This window comes from Crocuta crocuta, unplaced genomic scaffold, assembly GCF_008692635.1.
Source record: "Crocuta crocuta isolate KB4526 unplaced genomic scaffold, BGI_CrCroc_1.0 scaffold256, whole genome shotgun sequence".
NCBI classification, from domain to species: Eukaryota; Metazoa; Chordata; class Mammalia; order Carnivora; family Hyaenidae; genus Crocuta; species Crocuta crocuta.
This window is the reverse complement of record NW_027530999.1, coordinates 1,538,762-1,559,181: the sequence shown is the minus strand read 5'-3', so window position 1 is coordinate 1,559,181 and position 20,420 is coordinate 1,538,762. Positions and strand designations below refer to the sequence as shown.

General features: G+C 36.6%; 1 protein-coding gene across 2 annotated transcripts; it reads left to right on the top strand.

Annotated features, from left to right (window-relative positions):
- Window positions 1-195: 195 nt before the first annotated feature.
- ZNF639 (zinc finger protein 639) lies at window positions 196-11,063 on the top strand. Of its 2 annotated transcripts, none has more exons than XM_077770581.1 (6): window positions 196-540; window positions 2,669-2,739; window positions 3,361-3,428; window positions 4,386-4,496; window positions 6,948-7,082; window positions 7,220-11,063. In XM_077770581.1, the coding sequence occupies exons 3-6, from the start codon at window positions 3,371-3,373 to the stop codon at window positions 8,368-8,370; spliced, it is 1,455 nt and encodes a 484-aa protein (XP_077626707.1). In that variant the 5' UTR covers window positions 196-540; window positions 2,669-2,739; window positions 3,361-3,370; the 3' UTR covers window positions 8,371-11,063. The 2 variants fall into 2 exon arrangements, with proteins under 2 accessions (XP_077626707.1, XP_077626708.1); XM_077770582.1 differs by lacking the exon at window positions 196-540 and adding an exon at window positions 761-892.
- The last annotated feature ends 9,357 nt before the right edge of the window (window positions 11,064-20,420 follow it).

Here is a 20,420-nt window from a genome sequence, read left to right as displayed (position 1 = left end):
ATCGAGACCCTCTGGCAGCGCGTCCCTTGTTCGCCCTCGAGCCGCAGCCAGCAGGCGTCGGTGCTGGCGCTCCAGTCTCCGGCGGTGGCCTCGGCCCCCCGTTCGGGTGCTTGTAACACCCCTTTAGGTTTTCTTCTTCAGCACAACCTGGGACGCAAGTAATTTGAAGCAGTTCTCTCTTTGCAGAGATAAAAATGTGTATTTCAGGACAGACTGACACTCAAGTTGGGCATAACGGTTCTAGTTCAAAAGCTCTTCCTGAAACATTTTTATGTTTCAATTCTTTTGAATTCTGGGGAGTATACGCTTATTTTGAAATGAGGCTAGGAAAGAACTTGCTTTTAAAACGCTGTTGTAAAAATGGAGCTTTTGATTTTAAATTTACCTTATTTTAATAACTACTAGAGAATGTTTACATTGCGTGAAAGGCCTTAAATGTTGATCTGTTTGATATAGGTACTGCCTGCCTGTTATGTGGTGTGTTGTACAGACATTATTATTGAAAAAAATGACAGGTGGAAAGACACTGATATGGACTTTGTAAGTTGCTTTTTTTAAAAAAATGTTTCATGTGGCAAACATGAAACATAGACATTTTTGCAAAAATGTACAATGTATGTATATACATTAACATAGGAAAATGCCTAGATGTCTATACCCCACAATGCTAATGGTTGCTCGCCGTGAGTAGATTCTAGGTGATTTAATTAAATTAATTCCTAAACCTTTTCCTAATTTTTCTGCAGTGACATGTATTACACGTGCAGTTTAAGTGGGGAAGAGGGAGTGAATGATAAGTTGCCTGTGATTCAGAATCTTCCGCATGAGAGGAAAACTAGTGAGCAAGTGTTTATATGACATCTCTGAGTAAAAAGCCAAACTTCTTCATCAGGTTAGTTATGGCTACAAAAAGCCCATAAGAATAGTTGCCGAAATGAAGGATGGTTAGCAGTTTTGGTTGAGTAGGCATCTTAGCATCATGCTGAAAGGAGGTCTGATAAATGTTTGGATATTGTTCAGCCCTGAGTCAGAGTCAGACCTTTCCTGATCAAGATGATCCTATTCCTCTCACCTGAATCCAGGCCAGCTTGCAACAATTTTAATGCCATGCTTGGTTTCCTTTCCTTACTTTTTCATTCTTCAAGTTGGAAAGAATTTGAAGTGTATTCTGAAATCTCAAGAGGCACCTTTAATGTTTAGCTGACAGGTTTAGAGCATTTAAAACATGAAGTGTGATGCTCTGGACTATATAAATTCTAGAAGTGTACAGAAGAGGTATTAGGAATAAGTCTTGAAATTTTAGTTTACTACATAATGTGAAATTTTTATTTTTAAATGTGCTTGACTGGGAAGGGTTAAGGAATGGTATTTCTGTTCAGTGAAGCATGATAGATTGATCAATAGATAGATAATTTCTATAAATCTCACTGTTGTCAGTTTCTTTGGGTGATTCCCTTCCCTTCCTCCCAATGGGTGACTAAGAAAGAATTGGAACCAAGATGTGAATTACTGGTAATAGTGATTAGCAGTGAAAATTACTTACACAGAGTTAGTTGTCCAAAACTCAAAAGTCAGAAGATAATTCTTTTTCATCATCTCTGGTTCTGCAACTTAGAGGACTTGACTTTCACTGAATCTGTTTCCTCATGAGTAAAATAAGAGGGAAATGCTCAATAAACTAAAAAGCACTGTCTTATTACTGTATGATCACATCACCTGTAGTGTTAATTAATATATACCCAGAACTTCGTGAGACAGCAAGACAGTATGGTGCACTTGAGGTTCTTTATCGTTAGAAATCAGATGGTCTCAGTGGTACCAAGTTCTGCCTGCTATATATATCGCTTTGATGGTAAGAAAAGCAGCATGTAAAGCTGGTGGAGAAAACTTCAATTTCTTTTTCTGACATTTCTTACTTGCCCACTTCTACAGTGAAGGAACACTAACCTGAAATGGAAGAGGTAGTTCTGATTCTGACACTAATCTGTTACTTGAATTGAACTTAGAGCATTTAAAACGTGAAGTGTGATGCTCATGATGTTACTTGAATTTTATCTCCCTATTTGTTTTCAAAGCATATGCTTTAAAATTAGATCTTTATTCAAATTCCAACTCTACCAGTTATTAGAATTGCCTTTAATCTTTCTATGCCTCAGTTTCCTCATCAATAACAAGGGGTAAATAATTTTGAGAGAGTTTTGTGTATTTTTCATATTATAGGATTAAATAAGATAAAGTATGTGCACAGCCTGGTACATAATTGGTGCTCAATAAGTGGTCATTGTTCTTATATTGTTAAATAATCAATAAGGATTTATACAGCTTGAAGTCTGATTTGGTTTGCTTTCATTGTATTTGCTTTCATTATGGCTGAATAAAGTAGGCAGATTTATATTCCTGCTTTGATGTTCAAATATAGCTATAGCTTTAGAAGATAAATTGATTTCAAAGAAATATGACACATATATACTCATACTTATCAATTTTTAATGCTTAATACTATATATCCAAAAGCTTATTTATACTTAAAAAAAAAAAGCTTATTTATACTTGAATGATTTCCATATAATTTTCCATTTAATTAAAGACCTGGTGCCATTGTATTCTTGAGTCTCAGAAGTGAACTACATTTTTGCTTATATGACTTCTGTTGTGTTTTTTCGTACAGGCATTTTTTACCATCTGTGAAAACTTCCCTGTAATTCATTCTCCTTACCACAGTATTAAGAATTATACCAAGTAAGTGGAATGTGGCAAAACCAATTAGTCAATTTTATAACAGTCCATGGGAGTTCAGTCACTTAATGATGATTTGATTAATCATTTGATCAAATGATTAATTATTAAATGATTGCTACCTGTTTTGTTCTCAGTAGAGTGTTGAATGTGACCTTACAAGTAAGAAAAGAATTGAAGTCAGAAGATTGATAAAGATTTGCAACAATATTTTTTGAAGGGATATAATAGCTTGAAAACTGTATTAAAATATTCTCAATTATAAGAAATGTGCTTGTTTTATTCTTAATATGGTACCATAAGAACAATTTTTTAATAAAAACTACAAGTACAACTTACTGTATTGTCCAGTTCTCACAATTATATCAGCATTTGAAATGGATTGCTCAACCTCACCAAGAAAAAAACAAGCAAAAAAATATTGGTGTCCTACTTTTAAACTTGATCAGAAAAATAAATCCAAAATATAAATGGAGGTATTATTTAACATATCTCTTAGAAAGTAGATTTTCAAGTGGCACACACATTTCTTATTGCCAATAAATTCTTTGGTTATGTGGAATTTTTATAAAATACTAAGAGTCTTTATTTTTGATACTTTTGTTAAATTTTTCCATTTTTTAGTTGAAAAGATATGAATGAATATCCTAAAAAAAGAAAAAGGAAGACATTACACCCTTCTCGTTACTCAGGTCAGTAGACTGTTTTAAAGTTGGGCCATGGATTAATTCCCACACAATGGTATTCTTACCCTTTTTCTCATAAATAATCAGATAACAGTTAAATATCTGGGTCCATTTTTAGGTAAGAGAAAACTTTAAATTCTCTGAATATACGTTACTCGTTGTCTACCATGTGCTAGGCACACATTGGAACTTTACAAACATTATTTAGTACTCATAATTTAATGGTTGATAGATACTTAAAATTAGTTACCCAAGATTGCATGCTCATACAGCATACTTGAAACTTGCCTGTGTGATTCCCAAGCTTGTTCTTAAGGCACAATATTAACCTTGGTAGAAGATATTTTGCATCACTGAAGAAAAAAAATTTTTATCTTGTACATAATTTTCAGAAATGTGAACTTCCATTTTGATTGTGTTATTTTAGATCTTTTGATTGAGGTTGGCTCTTCTGTCTTGGCAGTAAGAGAGGTCTTAAGAAGTGAAGTCTTTGTGGCCATCTGTATCTCCCATACATAAGACAGTCTCTTAAGGCCTAGTTCAGTGCTTGCTAGCTCCTCCCAGACAAGACTTGAAATGACCGTTCAGAAGCCCTAACTGGTCCCCAGACCATTTCCCCTATACCTTGTGTTTTTTCATCACTATATGGCAGATCTTCTTGGTAGTTAATTCAGTATTTTTTGCAGTCATTATCATGCTTATAATTTGTGGAATTCTAACTGTACGGCAAGTCTATCTTTGTGCGCTTCAAGGTGTAATATTGTTAATTGTATTATTTGTGGTTCTTTCAAAACTCAATGTTAGTATCAGATCTGAAATGTAGAAGCTTTCAGAATTGAGGGAAATATTAATACTTTTACAAATAGGAAAATTTCAAATATGAAAGTATGTTGGATAATGCGATGGTTGTTATTAAATGTATATGTTTACCTGAAATTTTTAAAATTTTGCTTTTATGTTCAGATTCCTCTGGAATAAGCAGAATTGCAGATGGATTCAATGGAATTTTTTCTGATCATTGTTACAGCGTTTGTTCTATGAGACAACCAGACTTAAAATATTTTGACAACAAAGGTATATCTAATGTTTTCCAAAATATCCTTTAAGTTGCTTCTATGTATTTTTATTTCTTTGAAAATGTGGGTGAAAATGATAATTTCTAAGTGGGGAAGTGTTTAAATTTGTTTAAATGTAAGGAGACAAGATTTTTTGTAAGAAAACAAGTATGTGACTTTTTCATTTTTAACGTTATTTCAGACCTATAAATAAAAAGTACATTCTCCTGAGTCCATTTAGGTGGCTAGGAACTGGTGGCAAAGCAAGACTAACCCAAAGTTGGGAGCATTTATGATGAAAGGTTAAGAATAGTATTACACACAGTTCTTTCACTTAGCTGTAGTCTACAGGGCTTTTCTAGAGCATTGGATAAATGATAATTTGCATTTGTTTTTTCTTAGCAACCATCAAAACTGCCAATTTCCTTGAATTCCTGTCATAGACACAGAAACATAAATTTTTAAAAAACATAAGGAGTTGGAGACATCTGTGTGAACTCCTGTTTGGCTTAATAGAGACAGGTGGTTACATACAGAGATAGCTATAGGTATGTCTGTGTGTATCTGGCAGTGTATGTAAATTTTTAGTCTGTTAGCTGAGAGGGCCTAAAAGAAATGACACCCCAATATAGGTGAGCACACCAGTACCCAGATTTTGGTTTCTAAAACCATTCTCCAATAAAAAGAACTGGTACTGGGGCACCTAGGTGGCTCAGTCAGTTGAGCATCCGACTTCAGCTCAGATCATGATCTCACGGTTGGGTTCGAGACCCACATCAGGCTCCGTGCTGACGGCTAGCTCAGAACCTAGAGCCTGCTTCAGATTCTGTGTCTCCCTCTCTCTATGACCCTCCCCTGCTTGCTCTCTCTCCCTCTTTCTCTCTCTCAGAAATAAATAAAAACATTAAAAAAAAATTTTTTTTTTTTTTAAAAGAACTGGTACTTAGAGAAATGGCTGATTCTAGTTCTGAGGCAGGAAATATATGAGACTGGAGCATTTTGTAGTGCCAGAAAATAAGGAGGTACTCAAAACACACACAGACACACACACACAATATACAAGTATGCCAAAGGAACATGGGCCAACTAAAAGAACTCCCAGTAGCCAAAGCTGAAACAATTTGGGAGGGGGGGGCTTATAACCCAAAGTATAAAATAAATACACCTGAGTTCATACTGATGATTAACTGAAGCAACAAATCTTTTTTTTTTTTTTAAGTTTATTTATTTTGAAAGAGAAAGAGAGCATGTATGGAGGAGGGGCACAGAGAGGGGGAGAGAATCCCAAGCAGGCTCCACACTTTCAGCTCAGAGCCCGATGTGGGGCTCAAACTCAGGAGCCATGAGTTCATGACATGAGCCAAAAATCAAGAGTTGTATACTCAACCAAGCAAGTTACCCAGGTGCCCCCAAGTAAGAAAAGAATTTATACAGAAGAATTCCAAATTTTTTATATGGATACTCCTCCCTCAAGGAGGTGGAACATAACTTTCCACTCATTCTTAAGTAAGGACTGCAAGCAGGGACTTCTTCCAAAGTGTAGAGTATGAAAAGAGTGACTTTGCAGCAGAGAAACCTGATAAATACTACTTCAACAGGTGACCACAGTCTGCGGTAATAAATCATGTTAATAGTGTGTACTCTGTATATGATGTGGTAAAAGTGGTAGTTTGCCTCTCTGGTCTACCTCCAGTAACCCATAATCCCAGTCTAATCAAAAAAACCATTTCATTAATGGGACATCCTATAAAATACCTGACTTGTACTCCTCAAAACTGTCATGGTCATCAAAAACAAGGAAAGTTTGAGAAACTAACAGATAACTGGCCTAGAGAGAGATGACAACTGAATGTAATGTGGAATCTTAGGATCTTGGAACAGAAAAAGGACATTACATAAAAACTAAGGAAATCTGGGTAAGTATGGACTTTAGTTAATACCATCTTATCAGTATTGGTTATTAATTGAAACAAATGTACCATCTTATTGTAAAAGAATACAGAAATTGAATGCAGGTTTTGTGGGAATGCTCTGTATAATCTCAGATTTTTTCTGAGAAATTCTAAAAATTTAAAGTCTGTTAAAAACAACACTGACATGATGTTGAAGCCCAGCTTTTCCTACTGACCTGTATTTCAATTCCCCCATGCTAACTTTAAAACATTGGGACTGGGCTGAGGGAATAAACGCTTATTCAAACTCAGAAATTTAAACTTAAAATTCCTAAGTAAAAGTAACTTTAAAAAGTAGATTCTAGTCCAAATGGGGAATGGAAGCAAAAACAGTTGCTTATTTGGACAGATTTTTTTGTGTGTCTGTGGCACATGGATAACATCTCTTTTCCTGGCTAATTCTAAGTCCTTTAGTTCTGTTGGAATTCAAAATTACATTTAAGACATTTAGTGCTTTAATACTAATATTTAATTTTTTGGTATAAATAATAAGTATTTTTCCAAATCTCTTTCTACAGATGATGATTCTGATACAGAGACATCAAATGACTTGCCAAAATTTACAGATGGGATCAAGGCCAGAAATAGAAATCAGAACTACCTGGTTCCTAGTCCTGTACTTAGAATTCTAGACCACACTGCCTTTTCTACAGGTAAACTCGGGAAACTAGTTAATAGCATTTATTTATTTTATATAAATTAATAAAAAATGTATAAAATAAGTTTTGTGCCACTTATTTATTCAATATGTCTTATTTAGTGATAACAATAGACTTACTACATTTTTCAGAAAAATCTGATATTGAAATTTGTGATGAAGAATGTGACTCACCTGAATCAGTCAACCAACAAACTCAAGAAGAGAGTCCTATAGAAGTTCACACCGCTGAAGATGTTCCAATTGCTGCTGAAGTACATGCAATTTCTGAAGATTATGATATAGAAACAGAAAACAATTCCTCTGAGAGTCTCCAAGACCAAACTGATGAGGAGCCACCATCTAAACTTTGCAAAATTCTGGACAAGAGCCAAGCTTTAAATGTGACTGCCCAGCAGAAGTGGCCTTTACTGAGAGCTAATAGCAGTGGCCTCTATAAATGTGAACTTTGTGAGTTCAACAGCAAATACTTTTCTGACTTAAAGCAGCATATGATCCTGAAGCATAAGCGTACTGATTCAAATGTGTGCCGAGTATGCAAGGAAAGTTTCTCTACCAACGTGCTTCTGATCGAGCACGCCAAACTGCATGAAGAGGATCCCTACATTTGTAAATACTGTGATTATAAAACAGTGATTTTTGAGAACCTCAACCAGCACATTGCAGATACCCATTTTAGTGACCACCTTTACTGGTGTGAGCAGTGTGATGTACAGTTCTCCTCAAGCAGTGAACTCTACCTACATTTCCAGGAGCACAGCTGTGATGAACAGTACTTGTGTCAGTTTTGTGAACATGAAACGAATGATCCAGAAGACTTGCATAGCCACGTGGTAAATGAACATGCATGTAAATTAATTGAGTTAAGTGATAAGTATAACAACGGAGAACATGGACAGTATAGCCTCTTAAGCAAAATTACTTTTGACAAATGTAAAAACTTTTTTGTATGTCAAGTATGTGGTTTTCGGAGCAGACTTCATACAAATGTTAACAGGCATGTTGCTATTGAACATACTAAAATTTTCCCTCATGTTTGTGATGACTGTGGGAAAGGCTTTTCAAGTATGCTAGAATATTGCAAACATTTGAATTCACATTTATCTGAAGGGATTTATTTATGTCAATACTGTGAATATTCAACAGGACAAATTGAAGATCTTAAAATTCATCTAGATTTTAAGCATTCAGCTGACTTACCTCATAAATGTAGTGACTGCTTGATGAGGTTTGGAAATGAGAGGGAATTAATAAGTCACCTACCAGTCCATGAGACAACTTGATTATTTTCTTTAACTGCCATAATGTTAATGTAAAATAATAAATTTGACTTTTGGAGTTGTTAAAATGGATGATTTTTAAACAACTTATGAGAATTGTCTTTAACAAGTAAGATTTTTTTTTAATTGTTCGATTTTCTTAGCGTTGCTCCATTTTTCATTACATGTATCTTAAATATGGTATTTTCAGTGCAGGTAGTTCATAGTTCTAACCACTATTGGTGTCTTGTTTCTTACATAAGCTCTGATTTCATGAATTGATGAGAAACAGATGTACTGAAGAAACTATACTACAATTTTCGTTCTGTAACCGCGAGTGCTATTAACTTTTTAAAACTCAAGACAAGCTCAGTTTTTAATGTATGAAGTCATTAAAATGCAACGTAACATACAATTAAGTCTACTGATGCTCCCATTAATAAGAACCCAGACCCTCCTCTTGCATTCCCCATCAGGAATTATCCCCGAGGCTATCAGTGGACTCTCCATCTGTGTAATTCTTTTAATAACACTAGGAGGCAAATGTTATAATAGGAAGAGAAGATCCAGTTTTGTTGGCAGTCTTTATTTTATTCTATTTTAGCCCTTATCCATGAGTTAAATAATTTAAGATAGGAAGTGGTAAGGGGTTTGACAATAAAAAGTAACATTTCATTACTCACATCCTGTTAACGATTCATTGTAAGGTATGCAACAGCAGAGTCAGCCCAAACTTCTTGATGTCAAATCATGTATTGACTGAGAATACCCACTGTAATGGGTATATTAACACAGTAGTGTAAACATGGAATTAGGAAGATCTGGGAGATAAGGTATTCCTGGCCTTTGTTCTTAGCTTGTAGATGGCAGTCTTTATTCATGTGCCATTCTCTTTGTATGCAAGCCTGTCTCCCAAATTTCCCTTCTTTATAAAATCACCAGTCATTAACTGGGTTAGTGTTATTTTAACCTAGTAAAGACCCTATCCCCAAATAAGGTCCTATTTTGAAGTATTGGGGCTCAGGACTTCAACATATGCATTGGAGGATGGGAAGAAGAGAAACAACAACCACATTTCAATAGCTTCTTAAATAGCAGTATCACAAAAATAGAATTTTGTCTATCATTGGACTCTAATAAACACTGCCACTAACAATATTCATGTTCAGGAATATTGTTACAGTGGAAGAGATCAGTTTACAATATATGGTTCTCCCACTACAAGAACCATGGAAATGTAACCTATTTTGAGAATGGTGACAGCAACAAGCTTTTTCAAAACCATTTTTATCTCTACTATTGCCATATATGGATAATTATATTCCTAGAAACTCATTTGATTGGAACATTACAGGTAGGGTTGCCCAATAAAAATGTTTCTTAGAAGACTTAAAGTCATAGTGGTTTAAACCGGCAGAGAATCTTAGAAACCATCTAGTCTAAACCCTCTAGTTTTCTATTGTAGAAATAGGCCAAGGTCACAAAATCAGTTGTAGCAGACAGGAGTGGAATCCAAATTATTTGGCTTTTAGTCTAGGGTTGTTTCCATTACATGGTGTTACATTAAGATCTAAAGTTTGTCCTTGGGGTGTTTTCCATGACTACTTAACCTAGTGACGCGGCTACCTTCTTGGTAATTCTGTTTTTATGCTTTTTTGATATACATCCAGGTTCCAGAATTTTATTTTCAGGAAACACACTTTAAATAAGTAATGCCTTGTTTTTATTTTCAGTTCTGTATTTTACTGCTTTACATTTGATCACACTAATCAAAGTGATTGTAATGAAACCTCAGGAAATATTAATCCAAGTCTTAGAACCATATTTAATTTTGTACTTTTTGATGAATCTGCAGCTTGAGGCCACATCTCACTGACAGTGTGTCCAATAAAAACGTTTTACTTTGACTTAGCATTCAGATAAGTTGATGACACCAAAAATTGCTTGGAAAGCTGGTCTATATTTCTCGCTTAAAGAACTTCTTTGGAAAACAACCCTACTTAAAAAGAAATTTTTCTCACTACTCTGAGTTTTTTATCCTCAAAAACAAACATTTCCACTGACCTCTTTTGTGACTTGAACCACACTTCAAGTCTAAGAATACATAATGATAGTGATGTTTATTAGCACTACAATTGAGTTCTTGGCATCAAGAATTCTTGGCAGTAATGTTGAGCCATTTTTTTCTTGCTTTTTTTATCTTCAACATTGCTGGAGTTATTACTTATTAAATTCCGAGTTTCCGCTGTACTACAAAATTTGGAAGTGATTGTGCACAACTGCTCTCCTCCTGCTTGTAAATTTGCCAGTTTTACCACTTTAAATTACCTGATTTCCTGAATACGTGTCCTCACGTGTTAACCAGTTTCTCCGTTTCACAGGACCTATATAGCCTGTTAGGTGATTGCTGGGTTGTTGGGAGGTGTAATATATACAGGTTTTTGGTTTTTGTGCTTTTTTTCCAATAGACTAACACTATCTCTAATTTTTAAATCTGATTTGCAAAGCATTGTATTACTTAATTCCTGGCACTCTACCGTTAACCTTACTTTGCTTGTTTTGTCAGTATTACTACCTTTTGCAAGAAGTTTAATATATTTCCCAAACTACTATGATTAATTTTTAATAGAATTTTTATGTCTAAAAACACTACGAGTTATAATTTGAAAAAGCTAATAAAAATCAAATGGCCACAGGGTGCCTGAGTGGCTCAGTCAGTTAAAGTGTCCAACTCTTGATTTCGGCTCAGGTCATGAGTTTGTGAGTTCAATCATCGCATCAGGCTGAGCGTGGAGCCTGCTTGAGATAGTCTCTCTATGTCTTCCCCCTGCCTCTCTCTCTGTTCCTCCCCCACTCATGCTTACTCTCTTCTCAAAAAAAAAAAAGTTTAAAAATAAATAAAAAATCAAATGGCCACAATCCTCTTGGGAAATAGATTGGTTTACTAAAATAACAATACTCGTTAAAATTTTAAGTGAAAATAAATAGTTAAGACCGAATGTTAATCCCAATGGAGAAGCAAATTTGGTTGGTCAGATTTACCCTGCAATTAGCACAGTCTTAATCCTATAAATTAAGATGAAATTTGGGGATATATATTTCTTTACGTGTAACTTTAGGTTCTAATGACCGAAGATAGAGTATTTATAAGAATTTTTAGTCATGGCACTTAGGTTATGGATTTACATATGGATTTACATATATATATACTCCTTATGTTGTCTTAATTTTCCATAAATCTGTTAAGACAACATTCAAATCTAAGAAAAATGTGTACATTTGTCTTGTAAAATAAAAATTCACAAAGCTAAAAGTTGTTGGGCGCCTGGATGACTCAGTCATTAGGCATCTGACTTCAGCTAAGGTCATGATCTCACCGGTTCATGAGTTCGAGTCCCACATCTGGTGAACGTGAGCCCAGTCTCAGGTGAGTCCTGCCTCTCTCAGTCTCTCTCTTTCTCTCTGCCTCTTGTGGGATTCTCTCTCCTACCCTCATCTCTGCCCCTTGCTCACTTGCACACTCTCTCTCAAAAAAAAAAGCTAAAATATCAAATTGAGTGACTTTTGCACTTCTAAGTGTTTTTTTAATGTACAAGGCTATCATAACATTCTTATATGTGTTGAGGAGTTTTGGATTTGTTTTGGTTTTCTTTGGAGTGTGTGGGTGGGTTGAGTTATACATAGTATACCTGTGATTAAAATACTTACAAAATATTTTTTAATTTTTTTTTTTTTAATTTCTGAGAGAGAGGGAGAGACAGCATGAGCCGGAGAAGGTCACAGAGAGGGAGACATAGAATCTGGAATAGGCTCCAGGCTCTGAGCTAGCTGTCAGCACAGAGCCCGATGCAGGGCTCGAACCCACAAACCGTGAGATGATGACCTGAGCCAAGACGGACTCTTAACCAACTGAGCCACCCAGGCACCCCAAAATACTTCCAAAATATTATCCAGAATGGCTAAAGTTCATCTTCCCATCAGCAGACCATGTTTCCCTACATCCTCACCAAAAATTAATTTCATAGCATTTTTTACTTTTCTGTAGATCAGAGGGGCATAAAGTAGTATATTATTCAAATTTGCATTATCTAATTGCTAACAAGATTGGAAATGTCCATATGCTTATGAGACATTTTGGCTTCTTATTTTGTGAACTGCCTCTCCTGGTTGACTTTCAAAAGTTCTTTGTAAATTATAAATATTGATCCTTTGTTTTCTATGTACGCTGCAAAAAAAATTCCCAGATTATTATGTTATTAATGTTCTGTTGAACAGAAATCCTTACTGTAGATAGATCCATTACATTTTCCCTTTACAAGCTTTGCTTTCTGCATCTTATTTACAGAATCTTCTCGAACTCCGGTGTCATAAAATTATTTTCCTACATTTTCTCCTAATAATTTTCTGGTTATACCCTTTATGTCTATATCTGAGTTTCTTTGTGTGTTGGTTGTGATTCAAGTTGTTTTGTTTTGTTTTTTCATTCAAATGAGCCAATTTCTCTAATACTATTTGTTAAATAATGCATCTTCCCCCAGTGTTCATGACCTCATGTGTTCATGATACTTCTCATGGGCATGACTGGTATATGAATCTTTGTACTCATTGTATTCCTCTGTTCTAGTAACAGTATCACAGGCTTTAACAGATACAGTATGCTTAAAATATTAGGGCTTTGCAATATGTCTTAACATCAGATAGTGTGAGCTTATTTCCTCGACTTTTTTTTAAATTTTATTTTTAAATAATCTCTACACTCAATGTGGGGTTTGAACTCACAACCCCAGCATCAAGAGTCACATGCTTTTCTGACTGAGCCAGCCAGGTGTCCTCCTCTACTCTTCCTTTTGATAACTGTTTTAGTTATTGATGGACTTTTTCTTCTTCCATGTAAATTTAATTAATTAGATGGAATTACAATTCCATCTAAAGTCTTATTGTAATTACATGAAAATTATAAATCATTTTAGAGGGAATTAACATCTTTACAATGTTAAAATCTTCCCTTTTGTAAATATTGCATATTTCTCCACTTACTCAGGTCTCTTTTCAATGTTCTTTTTTTAAATTGTTTTTTAATGTTTTATTTATTTCTGAGAGAGAGAGAAAGAGAGAGACAGCGTGAGCAGGGGAGGGTCAGAGAGAGAGGGAGACACAGAATCTGAAGTAGGCTCCAGGCTCTGAGCTAGCTGTCAGCACACAGCCTGATGCAGGGCTTGAACCCACGAACTGTGAGATCATGACCTGAGCCGAAGTTGGAAGCTTCACCGATTGAGCCACCCAGGCGCCCCGCAATGCTCTTTTAAATTTTTTCATAAAGGTCATATGTAGTTTTTGTAAAGTCAATACCTATATTCTTTACAGTTTTGGTTGCTTTGACATGCTTATTTTCTAACCGGTTATTACAGGTTGATAGGAAGGCTTCTGGTTTTTTAAACATTGATTTTGTATACAAATACCTTGCTCAGGTTTTAGTCTTCTTAGTTCTAATAGCTATCTTTGCTTAATTTTTAATGTAAATAATAATGTAATCTGCTATAAATGACATAAATTTAAGGAATTTAATGTCTTTAATAGCTCTTTCTTCTTATCACAGAATTTGATAGTAACATCCACTATTATTACTAATGAACACCATTACTAATGAGGAGAAGTAGCAATAGCAAGCATTCTTCTTTTTGTTTCTAGTCTTAAATGTAAGACTCCTAAAGCCTCCCCAGTAAGTATATTTAAAGTATATTTACTACAGATTTTGGTAGGTAGTTTTACCTGGTGTCTTGGTTTTCTAAGAACTTTTATTATAAGTAGGTGTTAAACTTAAGCAATGACTTTTTCTGTACCTATTAAGATAAATATGTGGGTTTTCTGTTTGGTTGATTTTTAGATGTTGAATTATTTTTGTGTTCCTAGAAAAACCCTATTTAGACAAAAACTTTTTTTTTTAAGTTTGTTTATTTTGAGAGACAGAGAGCATGAGTGGAGGAGGGGCAGAAAGAGGAAGAGAGAATCGTAAGCAGGGTTCGCACTGTCAGCAAAGAGCCCCAAGTGGGGCTTGATCCCACAAACTGCAAGACCACCACGACTCGAGCAGAAATCAAGAGTCAGATGCTCAACTGACTGAGCTATCTAGGCACACCAAAAGCTTTTTTCTAATACAATGTTGGATTCAGTTAGCTAATATTTCAGAGAATGTTTGCCTCTACATTCTAAAACATATTTTTCCTTACTTATATCTCCTATCCAGTGTGGTATCAAGGTTATTCTTTTTTTTCTTTTGAAGTTTATTTATTTATTTATTTTTTGGGGGGGGGCGGGGGAAGAGAGAAAGCACAGGCAAGCCAGGGATGTGCAGAGAGAGGGAGAGAGAGAATCTTAAGCAGGCTCCATGCACAGTGCAGAGTCTGATTGCAGGCTTGATCCTACAAACCTAGGATCATGATCTGAGCCAAAACAGAGTCAGACATCCAACTGACTGCACCACCCCGGCACCCCTGATTTTGACATTCTTGGACAGATTTGGCAGTGGTCAAATTTGTAAGTTTTTTGAACAATTACATTTTAGTTTTTGTTAATCTGTATCTGTTTTAGCCGTTATATATTTTTTTCTTCCTTTTTAAAAAATGCTGGGGCGCCTGAGTGGCTCAGTCGGTTAAGCATCCAACTTCAGCTCAGGTCATAATCTTGCAGTTTGTGGGTTCAAGCCCCACTCTGGGCTTTGTGCTGACAACTCAGAGCCTGGAGCCTGCTTCAGAAACTGTGTTTCCCCTTCTCTCTGCCCCTCCCCTGCTTGCACTCTGTCTCTCTCTGTTTCTCAATAATAAATAAATGTTTTTTTAAAATGTTTATTTATCTTGAGAGAGAGAGAGAGAAAGAGAGAGAGCACGATACCAAGTAGGGGAGGGGCAGAGAGAGAGAGGGAGAAAGAGAATCCCAAGGAGGCTCCATGTTCACTGTGGAGCCCAAGTAAGGCTCCATCTTATGACCCCAAGATCACAACCTGAGTGAATATCAAGAGTTGAACTCTTAATTGATTGAGCTACCCAGCACCCCAGTTTTTTCTTCTTTACGTTTACTCTGCTGGTTTTTGCCTACAAAGTCTGTTCCATTAAAATAAAAACAATGGATTAAACTATTACTTATTATATTAAAATATTTATTATAATTTATAACAATGTCATTTTTACTTTAAAATAATTAGGGGCACCTGGATGTCCCAGTTGGTTAAGCATCCATCTTTGCCTCGGGTCATGATCTCGCAGTTCATGGGTTTGAGCCCCTGTGTCCCCCTCTGTTCTGACAGCTTAGAGCCTGGAGCCTTCTTCAGAGTTTATGTCTCCTTCTCTCTGTGACCCTCCCACTCACTGTCTCTCTCTCTCCCTCTCTCTCTCAAAAATGATTATACATTAAAATTTTTTTAAATATATATAAATCACAATAATTATATTAAACATGTAATTGTTTACAGAACTAATCATGATCTAAAAATTCAAACAATATAAATAAAGTAAAAGTTCCTTTGAGATTCCCTATGCTCAAAACTGATTTGAGTAGTTAAGGGTTTCACATAGCTATTAAGTGGCATATTCTAGACTTGAACTACAGTCTTCAGATTTCAGGTTGCACACTTTACCATTAAAAGATTTCTTCTTAAATAGGTATTTGTTGAATGAACATTTGAATAGATCTTAAAAGTGATGAATGTTTTCACCCTCCACATGTTGGTTGATGCTTGAAATTCATCCTTAAAATTTCATCCCTCTTTGTTTAATGCCTTAACACCATTGTAAATCATAGTACTTATGAGCCAGTATTGGTAGTAAACATGTATATGTTTTATCAAGAATTAAAAATATAAACTATGTGGGGCACCTGGCTGGCTCAGTCGGTTAAGTTGCTGACTCTTGATTTTGGCTCAGGTCATGATCTCACAAATAGGTTTGTGAATTTGAGCCACATATCAGGCACAGAGCCTGCTTGGGATTCTCTCTCTGCCTCTTTCTCTGCCACTCCCTCTCCCTCTCTCTTTTTTTCAAAATAAATAAATAAACATATATGAATTTAAAAAAATAAACTATGTATTATATTTTTCTCACTATAGAAATACATGCTCAATATAGAAAATATAAAAATAGAGAAGTATACAAAGGAAAAAGTCACATGTAATATCATCATCCAGAAATAAAAAATATGTATTACACATGATTTGTGAAAATATTTTTATATACTGGTGAATACATCTGTGTAAGTATTTTTCTAAAACAAACTTTAATGAATACATCATATTCCATCCTGTCCACATACCATAATTTATTTAAGCCATCTCCTCTGGAGGAACACTTAATTGTTTACAATTTTTCATGGTTTTAAATAAAATAACATTTTCCTCTATATTTCTTTGTATTTTAAATATATTTCCAATATTTCATTATACATTTCCATTTCTTTTAATTCAAAAAATTTTTTCTTAAAGTTTATTTTTGAGAGAGAGAGAGAAAGACAGAACATGAGCAGGGGAGGTCCGAGAGAGGGAGACACAGAATTCAAAGCAGGCTCTGGCTGTCTGCACAGAGCCTGACGTGGGGCTCAAACTCACAGACCATGAGAATATGACCTGAGTCGAAGTTGGACGCCCAACAGATGGAGCCACCCAGGCGCCCCTCCATTTCTTTTAATTTATTTAAACAATCTCTATACCCAATGTGGGGCTGAAACTCACAACCCCAAGATCAAGAGTTGAACGCCCCTCCTACTGAGCCAGCCAGGCACCTCAGTTATATATTTATACCTAAGTGTCTGTCCACATGTTTACTTTCCTGGGATTGCTGGGTCAAAAGGCCTTCACATTATAAATTTTGAATAGTTTCCCAAGTAGCCAATAACGTTGTGATAGACAGTTTTATGTGTCAACTTGAATAGGCAATGGTACCCAGTTATTCAAACACTAATCTAGGTGTTTCTGGGAAAGTATTAGTGATTAACATCTAAAGTCCTTGACTTTATGTAAAGAAGATTATTTTGGGATAATCTGGGTGGGCACGATCCAACCAGTTAAAAGGCTTTAAAAGGAGAATAGAGGTTTTCCTAGAAAGGAATGGTACCTGTGGGCTGCTGTATCAACCCCTGCCCAAGAATTTCCATTCTGCCCCTATTGATGGCTTACCCTACATTATTTGGATTTGCCTAGCCAGCCCTCACAATCACAGAAGCCAATTCTTTGCGATAACTTCCTTGCCCTCTGAACCCTGATACACACTATAACCCTCCTGGCAGTAAAGTATGTGACTGTCCTTGGTCATTTACATCATAATGTGAAGTTTTTAACATAAACAGATCTTTATCTATTGTAGAAATAGATCTTTATTGGAAAACAAATTTTGATAGAAGTACAATATAAAAATTCCTAGCAGAACGATTAGCATATCCTATTTGTGTGTATTTGTTTATGGAGTGGTGAGAAGAGATAAGGGATTAAAAATCATAAAACACTGAAGTGATTCTACTTTACTTTGCAATAAAATAGAATTCTGCAATATTTTGCAATATACTTTAGTATATTGCTAATATTAAGTCATTTTTAATTTGTTTCAGTAATTTTTTTAAATTTGTATTATAGAGAGAGATAAAGTGGGAGCAGGGGAGAGGGGGAGAGAGAATCTCAAACAGATTCCATGCTCAGCGAGCGCAGAGCTGACGTGGGGCTCAATCCCACAACCCTGGGATTATGACCAGAGCCAAAATCAAGAATTGGACATTCAACCGACTGAGCCACCCAGGTGCCCCTAAAATCCATTTTTTAAATGGTATGTTTCTAATTTCAGCCAGTGGACTGGGCCATTTAATAAACATTGTGTGTGGAATCTTGGTAGAGTTTAGTACCCACAGAACAACCAAAGTGACCTTTTAAAAGGAAAATCAGATCCTATCCATCCTCAAGTTTAAAATAGCTACACTTAGAAAAAAATCCAAACTTCTGACCTTGGCCTATATGATTCTACACCTTATACCTCTCTAAACTTCCCACATTTCCTCTCCCTCCCTGCATCCCAGATATACTGGTCTCTTTTCCTTTCACCAGCATACCACTCTCCTTTCTATGGGCCTTTGGACTTCCTGTCCCCACTATTTTAGGCACACTTCCTCCAGATATTCCAAGGATTGGTTTCCTGGGAAAAATCAAGGAAATATTACCTCCTCAGAAATGGTCAGCCTATGTGGCTGTTTTTTCCCATTTTTCTTCAGATAGTCTATCCCATCGTTTTTTTCTTTTTCAGAATACTAAGCACATCTGAAGTGATCTAATTTATTTCATTTTCTGGTATTCATCTGTTCTAACAGAAGGTTAATATTTCTCTATCCAACTCTAACTATATTCTCAGCAATACTTCAAGGACTTTACATGCTATCCACTCATTTAATTTTCACAACAACCTATAAGGTAGGTGTTATTAATTAGTAATCCACTTTTATAGGTGAAGTGCCTGAGGCTCAGAGAGGTCAAGTGGCTTCACTTGCAAAACTGCATCTCACTAGCTCTGGAGAGAAATCTCCAGGACTTCTGTTAAGCCATGTACAGACCAGCAACATCCAAGGATGTTAGAAATGCACGCTCTCACGCCTCATCCCTGACCCAATGAATCAGAATGTGCAATTTAACAAGATCCCCAGGTGATTCTTAAAGTATAAAGTTTGAGAAGAGCTAGTCAACAAATACATCCGTTTCCTAAGCCTCACCTCGAAAGTAACTCAACACACACACACACACACACACACACACACACACAGCTTTACTCCGAGCTAAGGAAGCAATTACACAACAGAAGAGAGTAGTGAAGCGGTGAAAAGGTTTTCCTTTATTGCGGCTGGTACAGCAAGCAGGAATCCTTCGTCTGGCAGTCTAACCCCACTTCACCCCACCGCCTTTTAGCTCTCCCTCCCCACATCGGAAGCCTCCTACGCCTAAACTAGACAGAGCTTTGGAGACTTTGAAGGCAGAAGAGACGGAAGGCAGAAAACACCGAGACACCGAAAACCATCCCGAGAGCACTCCTTGGCCTCAATAAGCCCTGCCTCCTGCCCGTAAGAAAAATGGCGCTCGGCGTATATGCACTTCCGGCCATGGAACCAAACAAAATAGGGGAGGACGAGACCGGAAGTGACCGCCCTTTTGGCACCCCTCCCACCCCCTTCTCCGGCTCCCGGCCCCTCCTGGGAGAATGAGGAGGCCCGAGGGCTGAGGCTGGCCTGCGGTTGGCGGGTGACAAGTCGGAGCCGGGACTCTGTGAGTGCTCCCTGTCTCGGCCGCCGGCAGGTTCACTTCGCTCTGGGTGACCTTCGTTCGGCCAGGGACAGGGGGCGGAGAGTCGCGCGGGAGCTCTGTGACGAGGCGTCGCCGCGGTTCTGCGGGAAAGATCTAGNGAAGCGGCTCGGTGCCCTCACCCCGCTTTTCCCACGCGGTTCCTTCACTCAGTGGTTTCCTGATCCTCGGGAAGGCCGCTCGGTTTTCACGGCCACTCCGCTTCATTCCACACACGTACACAGCAGGAAAAGACTGGTGTAGTCGTTTTTGTTTGGTGTCTTTTTCGTGAGGAGTTGCCAGAAAAAAAAATACATATATATTTTTAAATTCCTTGGAGTTCTTGGTACTTTAGCTGGAAACATGAATGCTCGTGTTGAGCCTTGCCTGTTTATTTGTTGTGGTGAGAGCTACTTTTTTAAGTGTCAGTATTACATTATGATCGTGGAATTTTATTTCCTCACTCGGTATCCACCTCCACCCCGTAGAGCTCCAGGTTGAGAAACTTCTTGTTTGTGAACTTGATCCTTCTCGCTAACCCGGTTCCCAGACGCACCTACCTAAGAGTCATGAGCAGTCACAATTTAGTTACGATTTTTTTCATCTTCACCAAAGGGAAATAAAGTAGAAATTGGCAACCAAGATTTTGTCCAATAGAGTTAACTTATTTTGGTGGAATATCACCAAACTCTAAAACACTTCTCACAGTATAATTATCTAAAAGTATTTTGGCAGTTTGGTTGATTTTACTGGGGAATTAAGGTGGCGGGAAGGTGTCATT

Bases quoted from the DNA above. Each gene is read 5' to 3' on its own strand.
- ZNF639 (XM_077770581.1), top strand. From the start codon at position 3,371: ATGAATGAATATCCTAAAAAAAGAAAAAGGAAGACATTACACCCTTCT. The intron at 3,429-4,385 runs GTCAGTAGACTG...TTTTATGTTCAG, and splicing joins ACACCCTTCTCGTTACTCAG to ATTCCTCTGGAATAAGCAGA. The intron at 4,497-6,947 runs GTATATCTAATG...CTCTTTCTACAG, and splicing joins AAAATATTTTGACAACAAAG to ATGATGATTCTGATACAGAG.